Here is a 17,450-nt window from a genome sequence, read left to right as displayed (position 1 = left end):
TCATATTGCCTCAAGGGCCAAATGAAATTACACGGCGGGCCAAATTTGGCCCGCGGGCCAGAGTTTGACTATTCGTGCGACTGAAGATTTTTTTTGCACAAACGGTCAGAAACCGTCTCAGGAAAGTTCATCTGACTTGAGCGGGCAAATGTTCACAATCGATGGCGTCTGGGACTTTGGAAAAATGTTCTTTTCACAGTGGGGGCGATAACAGGCAGAGTGCATGGCGTTGTGTGGGTGAGCGGTTTGCTGATGTCAACGTGGGGTTATGGTATAGGCAGGTGCATTTTAGTGATGACATATTGAATGCACAGGTATACTGTGGGCCATTTATCCATGAGTATCACCCCATTTTTCAGCATAATAATGCACAACCCCATGTTGCAAGGATTTGTAGACAATTCCTGGAAGCTGAAAATATCCCAGTGCTTGCATTGCCAGCAAACACACCGGAAATGTCAGCCATTGAAAATGTTAGGGAAGCTGTAGATCAGACCTGGGCAATCATTTTGATCTGGCGGCTCTATGTATGTACACAATATGTGTGCTTGGGTCCCTTTTTATAGAAACACTAACGCAAAACCTCACAATAATGTCTGCAAGAATGCTAAAAATGTTACGGCAGATCATCTCAAAAAACGGAATGGAATTTTATTTATTTTTTACTCAATGAGACAACCAGAATGTATATGAAAATAAAGAATGTGGGATTTTCAATAACTATAAAACTGTAACTATGTACCGTATTTTTCGAAGTATAAGTCGCACCGGAGTATAAGTCGCACGTGCCGAAAATGCATAATAAAGAAGGAAAAAAACATATATAAGTCGCACTGGAGCCCGGCCAAACTATGAAAAAAACTGCGACTTATAGTCCGAAAAATACGGTACAATAAAACACTGAATATCAACAACATATTAACGTCGCTCCTCTCCTACTTCTCACACCACCTCCTTGATCGACATATTTTACAATCAAGCAAAACGCAAACACAGCGAAATATATAATATAATTTTTCTGCAGAACTTTGTTGTGAAAAACTTCTGCGTCTGTCCCTGACCCCTGCTTATTAGGCTGGCTGCTCTGGAAACAAAACCCGCCCACACTACGTGGTGCCTCATCTGCTTGGAGCTGCTGTGATAACATAATAACCCGTATATCATTCAAAAGCGCAGATTCCAACCATTGAAATACTTTCTATGGTTCAAAAATTTTGATAATTTGAAAACAGCACTGCACATCATTATGGCGGCTACAGTTTCAATGTTAGAGGTCCTCAAAAAATATTTGGAAACGTCCAGCGAGCTGGATTGAAAATCTTAACAGGCTGTATGCGGCCTGGGGCCTGTATTTTGCCCAGGTCTGGTTTAGATCGACATATACCACAGTGTATTACAGCTCATCCTTATTTGTGTTTTTGTGTCGCAGTTCCTGCCAATATGCAGCAACTTCCACAGGCCATGACCTGATCACTGTGTGAGGCTAACGTGGACAATAAAACTGCACACTTGAGACCAGCCCAAGGCACACGTGTCTAATCAGCATCTTAATGTTCCACACCTGGGAGGCGGACGGATTATCTTGCAAAGTGCTAACTCACAAACATTTCGACAGATTTGTCAACGATATTTGAAATAAAGAAATACACCTTTTTTTGTGCTTAAAATTAGCTGTCATGATGGTAATATTTTCTAGTGCAGTCAAAATGTTTTCTTTTTTTTTCTTTTGATGAATCGTGTTTAATCACAGTAAATTACTTGAACTTTTAATAAAAACTAATTATTTTGACAGAAATGCAATTTTATTTTCAGAATTTAAAAAAAAAGGTATTTTACTTAAATACACCTAATTTATTTGCTCAAAACTTGGTAACAACATTATTCAAAGTCCCGCCTGGGTGTATTTTGAAGCAACATTTGTCAGTGAACACAACAGTCAGTCTCTTCACTCAATCCAGCTCTAATGTGCTCTCTGTTGCAGTGGCTATGCGGAAACTATCGTGTTTTTAAAGTTCTGGGCACTCCATGCGGTCCAGATGTTATCAATTTATCAGCAAAATATGAATCAAAGCTTTTTCAAATCGATTTAATCGATTCATTGTTGAAGCCCTAAATCTGTGTTTATGCATGATTAATACAATGTTACTTTGTACTTAATCACATGCGTTAACGCATCATCTTTCACTGTATTCTTGTATCACATTTTTTCCTTTCTATTTGGCCTTTATAAATGACCAAGACCAATTCTCAAGTATTGGGTAGTTATGCAAATTCCTGCAACCAAACAAAGTTGATTAAAAACAACTCAAATCAATGAAAACTTACCGATTGTATCTTTTTTTTGTATTTTGGCTCTTGTTGTATCCAAATGTTGTTAGGGGTAGGGCTGGGCGATATATCGATATACTCGATATATTGCGGGTTTGTCTCTGTGCGATATATAAATTGACTATATCGTGATATTCGAGTATACGTTTTTAGGCAGTTGCTTTTAGCTGCGGGGCATTTAACTGCATGCGTTTCTCACTCTTTCCTGTCTCTCCTTCTCAAAGAGACTTTAAAACAAGCGCACCTTCTTACACACGTCACATATTGTCACGTGAGCAACGTCACACGCTCCCGCGGAGCAGACAGGTAGCGACATGGTAACGTTAGCTGTGATGCTAACAGCTAACGGTGTGGTTTGAGTGGTAATACGAGAGAAAGAAGGTGCAAATCTGGTAACAAATGGAGGAAGAATTAATTCCCAAGAAAAACAGCACGGGGTCCATCGTCTGACGGTGGTTTGGCTTCAAGCGGGAATATATCTTTACATCATGTCAACATCTCCGTTCGGTGCCACACCAACTAAATGCCGAAGCAACTATTTCCACATCAACACCGTAGGACATATACTATTTGATATGCAGCTCATTTTTATGTGACACCTATTGAAATATCTTGTGTGTCATCATGCACAAAAGTGCACTTATAGCTTGTTTTTAAATGTCTCTGACAATCTTGCACTTTCTGTTTTGGAAATGACATGAATGTTTGTGCCACTGCTTAATAACTGTTTAATAAATACAGTTTTGCTAAATTGACTTAGTTGTGATTTCCCTCTCTGCATGAAAGTTTAAAATGAGCATATATTAATGCAGTATGAACAAGAATGTTTTAATGTAGACACATAGAATCATCATACTGCTGTGATTATATGTATCAAGTGTTCATTCAAAGCTAAGGCAAAATATCGAGATATATATCGTGTATTGCGATATGGCCTAAAAATATTGAGATATTAAACAAAGGCCATAACGCCCAGCCCTAGTTAGGGGTATTCTGTATTATACAAAACCCAAAACCAGTGAAATTGGCACGTTGTGTAAATCGTAAATAAAAACAGAATACAATGATTTGCAAATCCTTTTCAACTTATATTCAATTAAATAGACTGAAAAGACAAGATATTTAATGTTCGAACTGAGAAATGTGGTTTTTTTTTGCAAATAATCATTAACTTGGAATTTAATGGCAGCAACACATTGCAAAAAAGTTTGCACAGGGACATTTTTACCAGAGGTGGGACCAAGTCATTGCTTTGCAAGTCACAAGTAAGTCTCAAGTCTTTGCCCTCAAGTCTCGAGTCAAGTCCCAAGTCAAGACAGGCAAGTCCGAGTCAAGTCCAAAGTCAAGACTGGAAAGTCTCAAGTCAAGTCCCAAGTCCTGCAGTTTGACTTTCGAGTCCTTTCAAGTCGTTTTAACCACAGACTAATGTATTTACACAGATTGTGTATACTTTTAAAACGCTGTATTTATTTATTAAAACAAGTGCATTTGAAATTGCAGGGAAAAAGATAGTGCTGACATTGCACTTCATAATAGCACTATTAACCAGTCATTTTAAACATTCAACTCATTCCTTTACAGAATAAACATATTTGAAAAAACAAGTGCAACTGTACTTATTTGCACAAAAGTGTTAACATTGTATTTCCATGGCATATTGCATTGTAACTAGTTCCACAGCAGTTTCTGTCCTGTTCTTACCTTATCTCATTGATCTCATCTCATACTGTATGTGTGTTGATGTGTGCGTACACATGAAAAACATAACACATATATGAACATAACAATGAACAGAGTTGTACTTTTTAGATGTCAGGGCCCTATGCAATATGTACACATATTCTTAATATAGTATACATTTTAACTGACCTTTATTTGACTATGTTTGTCTTTTTGTAGGTGGCTAAAATACGCGGTGCTGCTGACTGCCGTCTAACGTTACGTTACTGTGTGTGATACATTGACTAACGTAATGTTACTGTGTGTGATACATTGACTAACGTTACGTTACTGTGTGTGATACATTGACTAACGTAACGTTATGTGTAGGTACCTCATGCAACCGTGCTTAAAAAAAATCACTTGACAAAAAGTATGAATAAGGTAGCGAACTGCAGTGGACGCAACAGATTGCCGTGTTTGCAATGACGTTATAACCATAAACATCTTATAAGTAGACGCAGCATTGGTTGCTGTGACGTGAGCAATTTGGCCGCCATCTTGAAGTGGTGACGAGGAGCCGGCGAGCAGCCTAAACTGACAGTTGACAGGTAGAAAACAAAGATGGTGTTCAGCGTTTTCCTGCTCAAATGAGCGGACTGTTGAAAATAGGAATCGGGGGATTACTTTCCACAAGTAAGATTTAACATTAACGTACTATTGGTTGTATTTTATGAAAATAATATTACCACAGAGTTGAGAAAGAGCAAAGATCTTCAATATTTGTATGTGAAAATCACAAAGAAATCTTCTGGGGGAGGATGACGCCCCTACAGGGGTTTGGTTTACAAACTTTCAGCCCCACCTAAAACAAAATTCACCAGCCGCCACTGATTATGATGCATTCTCATTTTAGGCAAAGTATAAGACAATTCTTTCTTAACAGTATAATTGTAACCAGGAATACGTCTTCAAGTAACAATATTCAAATACTAACATTGTTGGGTAAAACAGAATTTGGTTTTATTCTGAATCAAGTGAAACAGATTGGTGGTTTTAGCTGATATAAAGACTTTCAGGTGTTTATATATGTTTAAGTATTTGGCAGACGCTTTTATCCAAAGCGACTTACATAAAAAAATACATATAAAACAATCACTGTAAACATTATCATTTAAGGGAAGAATGTAATAGAAAATATCAATACAAAGTGTCAAGACAGAATAAACTCTCTGCTGCTGAAGCAACAGAGATACAGTCTATAGGTCCCTAAGATATATAGATATCTAATGTATTCATACATTATGTAGGATATACGCATGTATATATAACCTAATCATATTGTTTCTTCAACTTAAAAATATCTTACCGTTTTTTTTCCCCCTTCTCTGGGATTATATTCCCAGTTTTGATCTCGGACGTCTGGTCACTTATAGCGTATAAGAATATTATATTACTGTTAAGCAAACTATGAATAATAAAACACGCCAAAACATGTGTCTGTTATCATAGCTACACGTATGACAAAAAAAGGGGTGAAAATCAGTGGTATTCAGTGAGGTAAGATTAATTAAATGCGCTGACAATTCATTGCTCCTGCCAAATGAATTGCACTGAGTGGAGCGGATCACCACTCCAAGATGGCGGCCACGCGCCTCGTCTGCGCCAGTAGGCAGTAGCGCTCCATGCTGCGTCTACTTATAAGATGTCTATGGTTATAACGTTAGCAGTGAGTTTGCAGCCTCACTGATTTAACTACACAGCAAATAAAAGTCACGTTACTTAGCCAATAAACGTTATCTTACATTCAAAACTTACCCTTCTTTGTGCAACTTCAAATGTCGAACGAAGTTGGAAGTTGTTGCGTCTCCGTCTGTAATATTCGAACTGCGTGATTTGCATACGGCAATTCGTTTTTTGTTGACCAAGTCGTAGTTTTTATACCCGAACTAAACCAACTTAAACATAATTGTTTCTCACTGGCACGTTGTTGGACAACTCTTGCTCATTGGTTTTACTGCAATTTGATTGGATGAATGCTGTGTGATGCAAACAACGTAGATCTAATTTGATTGGCTGTTGTACTGACAGCACACCAGCTGACAGGAACAACACGCTGATCGACACAGACGAAGAAAATGAAAAATACGGAGCGCTCCCAAATAACTTTTTAAGCTTTGGATTTTGGGGAAAGTGGCAAGTCATGTCAAGTCAAAAGGCTCAAGTCCAAGTGAAGTCACAAGTCATTGATGTTAAAGTCTAAGTCGAGTTGAAAGTCTCTTTACATTTTGTCAAGTCGAGTCTGAAGTCATCAAATTCATGACTCAAGTCTGACTCGAGTCCACACCTCTGATTTTTACCATTGTTACATGGCCTTTCTTTTAATACAACACTCAGTAAATGTTTGGGAACTGAGGAGACCAATTGTTTAAGCTTTTCAGGTGGAATTATTTCCTATTCCTGCTTGATGTACAGCTTAAGTTGTTCAACAGTCTGCGTTGTGGTATTTTACGCTTCATAATGCGCCACACATTTTCAATGGGAGACAGGTCTGGACTACAGGCGGGCCAGTTTAGTACCCGCACTCTTTTACTACGAAGCCACACTGTTGTAGCACGTGCAAAATGCGGCTTGGTATTGTCTTGCTGAAATAAGCAGGAGCGTCTATGAAAAAGACGTTGCTTGGATGGCAACATATGTTGCTTCAAAACCTGTATTTACCTTTCAGCATTAATGGTGCCTTTACAGATGTGTAAGTTACCCATGCCTTGGGCACAAATACACCCCCATACCATCACAGATGCTGGCTTTTGAACTTAGCGCCTATGACAGTCCGGGTGGTTATTTTCCTCTTTGGTCCGGAGAACACGATGCCCACAGTTTCCAAAAACAATTTGAAATGTGGACTCGTCAGACCACAGAACACTTTTCCACTTTGTATCATCAATCCATCTTAGATGAGCTCGGGCCCAACAAAGCCGGCTGCGTTTTTGGGTGTTGTTGATAACTAGCTTTCGCTTTGCATAGTAGAGTTTTAACTTGCACTTACAGATGTTGCGATAAACTGTAGTTACTGACAGTGGTTTTCTGAAGTGTTCCTAAACCCATGTGGGAATATCCTTTACACACTGATGTGGGTTTTTAATGCAGTACTGCCTGAGGGATAAAAGGTCCGTAATATCATTTTCTCCAGATTCTCTGATTTTTTTGATGATATTACGGACCGTAGATGGTGAAATCTCTAAATTCCTTGCAATAGCTCGTTGAGAAATGTTGTTCTTAAACTGTTAGACAATTTGCTCACGCATTTGTTCACAAAGTGGTGACCCTCGCCCCATCCTTGTTTGTGAATGACAGCATTTCATGGACTGAGCTAATGTTTGCAAAAAATAACAAAGCTTACCAGTTGAAAGTTAAGTATCTTGTGTTTGCAGTGTATTCAATTGAATATAGGTTGAAAAGGATTTGCAAATCATTGTATTCTGTTTTTATTTACGATTTACACAACGTGCCAACTTCACACTGGTTTTGGGTTGTGTATATTTATGCTTGTTTGTGCCTTATATATTTCATACTTTTGAGCACATTACAGATTCTACTTATGTAAACTCTGTTTTTCAGCTGACTGGACAATAATAATAAAAAAATATTTTATCTTAAATTATATGAAAACTAAAAAAGAAGACAAAGGGGTAGACTGGGGAAGATACCATGAGCACAATGTGGCCTCATCTACTTCTTTACTATGTGGCAGTCAGTGGGTTCATGAATTAGTGGACTATTAGCATGTTTTCTATGGTGATAGTTAGCACAGACCTAATCAATAAACAGACAGGCAGCTGGATAAGAAGCTAGACAAAGCCGCAGGGCTGGCCCAGAGCTCAGCCTTGCAACCCGGACCATTGGCCCCCAGCTTAGACCCGAGAGCTTTGGCCAGTCTTCTAAATCTCAGCGCTAGCCCGAGCGGCTCAGCAATGCTCCTTCAAATCGTGTCTCAGACACAAAAAGTGGACAGAGCTGAAGCTGCAGCTCAACGAGAGAGAGAAAAACAGAAGGGGGGCAAGCAAATATCTCATTTCCCTCCAGCAAGTGGAAGCTAATCTAACGTCTTTGATAAAAGAGTTCTCTGAATGCATGCATGAAAATGAATACAGCAGCCTGTGATTTAGCTTTGAATAGTCAATAGCCAGCATTTGGACTATTTAAACCATCATGGACAATCTAAACAAATACAACCGTATACAGTAGGCTCGAAAAAAGAATTGAAAAAGGAACACCCTAAAGCACAAGATAGAGGCGGCATCATGTGTGCGTTTGTTAAAAAGAGATACTGTATACACGGATGATGAAGTCTAAAAGGAAATCCTGACTCACCAGCATTAATATTCTCTAGAATCTTGACGATGTAGGACGACTTGCTGAACTCGGGCGGGTTGTCGTTTTCATCCTGAAGGTGGTACAAACATCACCACACTCTCAGTCAATATGCACACAAACATTGCTGGAAAAGAACAACCTGAAAGAATTAAGGTTTTCATCATTGATTAGTTTTTGGATTAACACAATTCATTCAGGGTTGCAGCCTGGATTGGTCAATAGTCAATCATAGGGAACATTGTGATTAAGGGCTGTATACATAAACTTTGATTAATTGGTTGACTGTATAAAAAATACATTTACACATATTCATGCCTACGGAAAATGTTTTCTTGCATGTTTCCAAATAGTGTGAGGAAACTCCCCCGAGCACAGAGAGAACATTCAAAGTACCACTTTGCTGCCTAAAGTGTGTTTGTCTTAACTAAAACAACATTCTCATCCATCAAAGTGTGTATTCTTAAATACAGACTAGACACAGTTAAAACCAGTAGGTGTCGTAGTGAAAGATTAGTGGTGGGCACTTGTACCTCACAGCAAGAAGGTTCCTGGTCAAATTCCAGCTTGATCCACTCTTAAAACTTGAAATTGTGACCTTTCTTTCTGGATATTTCTATATATTCATGTTCTCTCGATGACTCAGTGGGTTTTCTTTAGGCTTTCCCGGTTTTCCCCACCACTAAATACAGATAAGGTCAAGTATAGTAGTATAGTATAGTAGTGCCTCGAATCGATTCTGATTCGGAAACGTCACCCGAAAAATCGCAATCTAATCGGAGTTGTTGTAAGATTCACATCCCTATTACTCATTAATTTCATTCGGCCATTTTTATTTTGCATTGTTTACGGCTTGTAAAAAAAATAAAAAATATTATTATTATTATTATTATTATTATTATTATCCTCTATAAAATGTTTTGTGTCTTATAATTGTTGGGTGTGTAAGAAAGATTAACTGGACTTGTATTACTTCTTATGGGAAAAAAACTGTATTTAAAAAAAATCTAAAATAGCATGGCCAACTAAATCATTTGTAGTTCATAAAGTACAGCATAGTCAATACACCACAACTTAAATATCACCTACGCCAAAGTAAAATGATTATGAATTATTTATTACAAATTAATTTCGCAATTGAACCACTCAAAGTTAGTTTTTTTAAATTATAAACATATTATCATCACCTGAATTTGGTAGGATTATCCTAACCCAAAATCTTAAATTCCACTGAGAGTATATGTGAGACAATATGAAAAAAAGAAAAAAAAAGTATACATATATATATATATATATATATATATATATATATATATATATATATATATATATATATATATATATATATATACATTGCATGCATTGCAGCAATCTGTACATATACAAAAGTAATTATATGTGTTTATATGTGTATGCATGTATTTATATGTACGTGTATATATGTATATATATATATATGAATATGTATATACATGTATGTATATATATATATATATATATATATATATATATATATATATATATATACCGTATTTTTCGGATTATAAATCGCAGTTTTTTTCATAATTTGGCCATGTGTGAAATTATCAACACATTACCGTATAATATCAAATAATATTATTTATCTAATTCACGGAAGAGACAAAGCAAACGTCAGCAATCGTCACACACACGTCAGCAATCGTCATACACTCGTCAACCAATAAGAATTTGGCGGGGGAGGGTCATGGCAGAAGTGCATTGTGGTTCATGGGACGCTAACTGCTATATGCTATATGCTGCTGCCGTAGCTATGGATCATTTGAACATCGGCGGTAACTTATAAAAACTGAGAAGGGCTGAACAACAATGGCACCGAAAAGGAAATCATATACCGTATTTTTCGGACTATAAGTCGCTCTGGAGTATACGTCGCACCGGCCGAAAATGCACAATAAAGAAGAAAAAAAACATATAAACGTCGCACTGGAGTATAAGTCGCATTTTTGGGAGACATTTATTTGATAAAACCCAACACCAAGAATAGACATTTGAAAGGCAATTTAAATTAAATAAAGAAGAGTGAACAACAGGCTGAATAAGTGTACGTTATATGAGGCATAAATAACCAACTGAGAACGTGCCTGGTATGTTAACATAACATATTATGGTAAGAGTCATTCAAATAACTATAACATATAGAACATGCTATACGTTTACAGAACAATCTGTCACTCCCGATCGCTAAATCCCATGAAATCTTCTTCCTCGTTGTCGCTCCTGGTATGCGCCCCGCTAGCGTCCTTTCTTTCTGCTGCTCGATCGCCATTTTCTGCTGCATATTTTACTATGTCCAGCTTGTAATCTGCAGTATATGATTTCCTTTTCGGTGCCATTTTAGTTCAGTCCTTCTTAGTTTTTATAAGTTACCGCGATTGTTGATGTGATCCATTTTAATAGCTCCGGCAGTAGCGTATAACATATAGCAGTTAGCATTCCAAAACCCCCAATGCATTTCTGCCATGACCCTCCCCCGCCGAATTCTTATTGGTTGGCGTGTGAGTGACGATTGCTGACGTGTGTGTGACGATTTCGGACATTTGCTTCGTCGCTCACGCGAATGAGATAAATAATATTATTTGATATTTTACGGTAATATGTTAATAATTTCACACATAAGTCGCTCCGGAGTATACGTCGCACCCACGGCCAAACTATGAAAAAAACGTAGATTTATAGTCTGAAAAATACGGTACTGCAGATTACAAGCTGGGCGTAGTGAAATATGCAGCAGAAAAGGGCGATCGAGCAGCAGAAAGAAAGGACGCTAGCGGCCCATACCAGGAGCGACAACGAGGGAGAAGATTTCATGGGATTTATCGATCAGGAGTGACAGATTGTTTGGTAAACGTATAGCATGTTCTATATATTATAGTTATTTGAATGACTCTTACCATAATATGTAGTGGTTAGAGTGTCCGTCCTGAGATCGGTAGGTTGGGAGTTCAAATCCCGGCCGAGTCATACCAAAGACTATAAAAATGGGACCCATTACCTCCCTGCTTGGCACTCAGCATCAAGGGTTGGAATTGGGGGTTAAATCACCAAAATGATTCCCGGGCGCAGCCACCGCTGCTGCCCACTGCTCCCCTCACCTCCCAGGGGGTGATCAAGGGTGATGGGTCAAATGCAGAGAATAATTTCGCCACACCTAGTGTGTGTGTGACAATCATTGGTACTTTAACTTTAACTTTAACTTTATGTTAACATACCAGGTGTCATGTCTGTGTAATCATCATGTTTTGTTTTAAGTCATGTTTTGTTTAGTTTCTGGCTTTTCACTCCCTTGTCTTGTCACCATAGTTAGCCATTAGTTTTCACCTGTCACGTCACGCACCTGTTTCACGTCTTGAGTCACGCACCTGTTTTCGTTAATCATGTCTGTAGTATTTAAGTTCAGTGTTTTTCAGTTTGTCTTTCTGACGACCTCACACCACATTTATGCTCTGTCCATTGTTTCATGGCCATGTTCACGCTGCTCCTTTTTTGTCCAAGCCAAGTAAGTTTTTGTTCCATGTTTATAATCTTTTTGTTTTTCATAGTTTATTCTCCGCCACTGTGCGTGCTTTTCATTTGTACTTTTTGCTATAGTCTTTTGGTTTCATAGTTTATTATCCGCCACTGTGCGCGCTTTCATTTATCCCTTTTTTTGATATATTAAATTGATATATTAAAACCCGCCATGTACCTTAATTCCCGTCTCGCCCGTGCCAACTTTCCGTTGCACCCCGGAAAAGCAAACTCCCAAGATCAAGTCCTGACAGTAGGTCGTCAGCAGACCCGCTTTTCCGCACCTGAGTTGGACATTTTCGACGAGGCTTCTTGGGCGGTCCTGTGCGCGATGGAGGAGGAAACGCGGCGCTACTCCTCCATGGAGTATAGAGACTTCATTTGGTCCCAGGACGACACAGCGTCACCTCAGCCACGGAAGCGCCGCCAAAGACGAAGGACGTCAGGAAGAACTTCCGCGAGCCTGCAGGACACGCCGCTCCCACATGCCCCTCCCACATGCCCCTCCCCCTCCGGGCGGAAGCAAGCAGCAGCCAGCCCGGATTCGCCCTGATGACGTCAAAAACCAGGATTTTTTTTTTCTGAATTCTTTTTCTTTTGATTCCCTGCTCCCCAGGACTCAAGCCACACCCAAGACACAAAACAATTTTTTTTCACCCACTCAATCCCAGATACAAGAAAGACAATTTGGACAATTTAATGGGGAAGTTTCTGCCCTCCTCCGCCCACCCCTACAGAGAGTTCCAGACCCCAGGGAGCGCGTCTGGTATCCGCCCCTTGAGGGGGGGGGGGGGGGCTGGGGTCGGGAGCTGTGTTGGTGGTGTGGCTCGGCATCACCATGCCAAGCCACAGCCTCCCTCACGGCCCCCACCACCAGTCTACCGACCTGTCAAGCCACAGCCTCCAGCACGACCGCCCTCACCAGTCTACCGACCCGTCAAGCCACAGCCTCCAGCACGACCGCCCTCACCAGTCTTCCGACCTGCCAAGCCGCAACCCCCAGCTAGGCCACCTCCACCTGCTCCAAGGCTAGCTCCTCAGCTAGCACCAGTCGCTGCACCTGTTGCCGCACCAAGGCTAGCACCAGCTCCACGACGCCAAGTTCCACGGCAGACTCCAGTACCCGCACCACGCCTAGCCGCATCATGCCAAGCTCCGGTACCAGCTCCACGCCGCCAAGCACTGCCTAGCCAAGACCAAGACCCTCCACGCCAAGTCCAAGACCAAGACCCTCCACGCCAAGTCCAAGACCAAGACCCTCCATGCCAAGTCCAAGACCAAGACCCTCCACGCCAAGTCCAAGACCAAGACCCTCCACGCCAAGTCCAAGACCAAGACCCTCCACGCCAAGTCCAAGACCAAGACCCTCCACGCCAAGCCCAAGACCAAGACCCTCTACGCCAAGCCCAAGACCAAGACCCTCCACGCCAAGCCCAAGACCAAGACCCTCCACACCAAGCCCAAGACCAAGACCCTCCACGCCAAGTGCCGCCAGTCGCAGCTCCACGACGCCAAGTGCCGCCAGTCGCAGCTCCACGACGCCAAGTGCCGCCAGTCGCAGCTCCACGACGCCAAGTGCCGCCAGTCGCAGCTCCACGACGCCAAGTGCCGCCAGTCGCAGCTTCACGACGCCAAGTGCCGCCAGTCGCAGCTTCACGACGCCAAGTGCCGCCAGTCGCAGCTTCACGACGCCAAGTGCCGCCAGTCGCAGCTTCACGACGCCAAGTGCCACCATGCCAAGACCAAGACCCGCCATGCCAAGACCAAGACCCGCCATGCCAAGACCAAGACCAAGACCCGCCATGCCAAGACCAAGACCCGCCATGCCAAGACCTAGACCAAGACCCGCCATGCCAAGACCAAGACCAAGACCCGCCATGCCAAGACCAAGACCAAGACCCGCCATGCCAAGACCAAGACCAAGACCCGCCATGCCAAGACCTAGACCAAGACCAAGACCCGCCATGCCAAGACCAAGACCAAGACCCGCCATGCCAAGACCAAGACCCGCCATGCCAAGACCAAGACCCGCCATGCCAAGACCAAGACCCACGCCGAGCTTCGCCGCCTGACGCGCCACGCCGAGCTTCGCCGCCTGAATCACCACGCCAAGCCACGCCTGCCACGATGACGACGCGCCTGCCTCCTCGTCGGCCACGGATATGGCCGCTACCTGGTCGCCCGCCACGCCAAGTGCGCCCACCTCCCAGTCGGCCACGAATGTGGCCATTCCCTGGGCGCCCGCCACGCCAAGTGCGCCCACCTCCCAGTCGGCCACGAATGTGGCCATTCCCTGGGCGCCCGCCTCGCCTGCTGCAGCGGCGTTCCACTCGCCGTCGCCACCTAACTCTGCCCCGGTGCATACGGGGACACGTGGTCTGGCGACCCACCGCCATGTCCCCCTCCCGCCCTCCCATGACTCTTGTTATTTTTTTTATAGACATCTGGTATCTGTCCTTAAGGGAGGGGCTCTGTCATGTCTGTGTAATCATCATGTTTTGTTTTAAGTCATGTTTTGTTTAGTTTCTGGCTTTTCACTCCCTTGTCTTGTCACCATAGTTAGCCATTAGTTTTCACCTGTCACGTCACGCACCTGTTTCACGTCTTGAGTCACGCACCTGTTTTCGTTAAACATGTCTGTAGTATTTAAGTTCAGTGTTTTTCAGTTTGTCTTTCTGACGACCTCACACCACATTTATGCTCTGTCCATTGTTTCATGGCCATGTTCACGCTGCTCCTTTTTTGTCCAAGCCAAGTAAGTTTTTGTTCCATGTTTATAATCTTTTTGTTTTTCATAGTTTATTCTCCGCCACTGTGCGTGCTTTTCATTTGTACTTTTTGCTATAGTCTTTTGGTTTCATAGTTTATTATCCGCCACTGTGCGCGCTTTCATTTATCCCTTTTTTTTGATATATTAAATTGATATATTAAAACCCGCCATGTACCTTAATTCCCGTCTCGCCCGTGCCAACTTTCCGTTGCACCCCGGAAAAGCAAACTCCCAAGATCAAGTCCTGACACCAGGCACGTTCTCAGTTGGTTATTTATGCATCATATAACGTACACTTATTCAGCCTGTTGTTCACTATTCTTTATTTATTTTAAATTGCCTTTCAAATGTCTATTCTTGGTGTTGGATTTTATCAAATAAATTTCCCCCAAAAATGTGACTTATACTCCAGTGCGACATATATATGTGTTTTTTTCCTTCTTTATTATGCATTTTTGGCCGGTGCGACTTATACTCTGGAGCGATTTATAATCCGAAAAATACGGTACATATATATGAGGTAGATCACCTCATAGACCAGCATCAACCTTCACATACATTTCCCCACAACATTTATTTCAGCTGCTCACTCATTGCATTCACATTGTGTGATTATTCATAGTGAAGCTTCACTTTGAGCTGCAAGCTGCAGAAAAATGTTAACACTTGAACAACAGTAACTGGCAACATTATCTATGGAGCTTCAATGTGGCACTAGGGCATTGTGTTTGTTTGATGTTGCCATCAACTGATAAACCAGCGGTGTGTGTGTGTGTGTGTGTGTGTGTGTGTGTGTGTGTGTGTGTGTGTGTGTGTGTGTGTGTGTGTGAGTCACAACACTGTGGCATACCAAGAAGGGAGAGAAGGAGAAGGAACGATAGAGGCGGAGAAGAGTATTATGATCATCTCTCCCTGTTGGTTTTTGCATTGCAGCAAAGATTTTGCTTTCTTTTCTCGACAGCACTTGTCCCTCATATAGGATGTAGAGCAGTGTTTTTCAACCACTGTGCCGCGGCACACTAGTGTGCCGTGAGATACAGTCTGGTGTGCCGTGGGAGATTATGTAATTTCACCTATTTGGGGTAAAAATATTTTTCGCAAACAAGTAATTTTAGTGTGCAAATAATGTGCCGTTGTTGACTGTCGGTGCTGTCAAGAGCTCGGCAGCGTAACAATGTAATACTCTTCCATATCAGCAGGTGGCAGCCGGTAGCTAATTGCTTTGTAGATGTCGAGAACAGGTCGTGTGAGACGACGATGGTTTGTCGTGAACCCAATATGCAGACGACAGTGGGAGGCAGCATGCAGGTGAAAAGGTATCTAATGCTAAAACCAAAAATAAACAAAAGGTGAGTGCCCCTAAGAAAAGGCATTGAAGCTTAGGGAAACTAAAACTGAACTGGCTACAAAGTAAACATAAACAGAATGGTGGACGACAGCAAAGACTTACAGTCCACTAAGTACATACGAACATGACATGACAATCATCAATGTCCCCACAAAGAAGAATAGCAACAACTTAAATATTCTTAATTGCTAAAACAAAGCAGAGGCAGAGAATAGCGTTCATGAAACTGCTACAGGAAAACACCAATAAAATGGGAAAAGCCACCAAAATAGGGGCGCAACACAATAACTAAAACATTACACACAGGAAAACACCAAAAACCTTATAAAAAGTCACAGTGTGATGTGACAGGTCGTGACAGTACACCTACTTTGAGACAAGAGCTATAGTGATGCATGCTTGGTTATGGTTTAAAGTCATATCCAACACTTGCGACAACGACTTTTTACTGTCAATATCGGCTGCTGAGTTTCATTTTTTAATGATTTCTGCTGGTGGTGTGCCTCAGAATTTTTTCAATGAAAAGAATGTGCCTAGGCTCAAAAAAGGTTGAAAAACACTGATGTAGAGTATAGACCAATGTTTATTTTCCTTGCCTATCATAAAAAAGCTTGTAACATAAGAAAATATTTTGTTAAAAGTTGCTGTTTACACATTTTCTGCAATGTTAATATCAGGGAAAACTATACACAATTATTTTTTTTATCCAAAAATAACCAACTTTATTGGCCAAGTATGATTAACACACAAGGAATTTGACTTGGTAGACTGTGTAATCTTTGCAATTTTCTCAATGTAAATTATTATTATTATCATTAGACAGTTATTTAACTGCAAGAAAAGTCGTAATGTAATTAATGTAATAGGTACATTTGCATATATGAACTACAAACCCCGTTTCCATATGAGTTGGGAAATTGTGTTAGATGTAAATATAAACGGAATGCAATGATTTGCAAATCCTTTCAACCCATATTCAATTGAATGCACTACAAAGACAAGATATTTGATGTTCAAACTCATAAACTTTATTTTATTTTTTGCAAATAATTAACTTCGAATTTCATGGCTGCAACACGTGCCAAAGTAGTTGGGAAAAGGCATGTTCACCACTGTGTAACATCACCTTTTCTTTTAACAACACTCAATAAACGATTGTGAACTGAGGAAACTAATTGTTGAAGCTTTGAAAGTGGAATTCTTTCCCATTCTTGTTTTATGTAGAGCTTCAGTCGTTCAACAGTCCGGGGTCTACACTGTCGTATTTTACGCTTCATAATGCGCCACACATTTTCGATGGGAGACAGGTCTGGACTGCAGGTAGACCAGGAAAGTACCTGCACTCTTTTTTTACGAAGCCATGCTGTTGTAACACGTGCTGAATGTGGCTTGGCATTGTCTTGCTGAAATAAGCAGGGGCGT

At 41.2% G+C, this 17,450-nt stretch overlaps 1 protein-coding gene across 1 annotated transcript in view; it reads right to left on the bottom strand.

The window, feature by feature from the left end:
* The window catches only part of cdh23 (cadherin-related 23), a 626,035-nt gene that overhangs the window by 189,883 nt on the left and 418,702 nt on the right, over positions 1–17,450 (bottom strand). Inside the window, exon 19 of the mRNA XM_061961466.1 lies at positions 8,362–8,434. Within this exon, the coding sequence (XP_061817450.1) occupies positions 8,362–8,434 (73 nt within the window). The remainder of the gene's footprint in view (positions 1–8,361; positions 8,435–17,450) is intronic.

This window comes from Nerophis lumbriciformis, linkage group LG02, assembly GCF_033978685.3.
Source record: "Nerophis lumbriciformis linkage group LG02, RoL_Nlum_v2.1, whole genome shotgun sequence".
Classification (NCBI taxonomy): domain Eukaryota; kingdom Metazoa; phylum Chordata; class Actinopteri; order Syngnathiformes; family Syngnathidae; genus Nerophis; species Nerophis lumbriciformis.
This window is presented reverse-complemented; position numbering and strand designations above follow the sequence as displayed.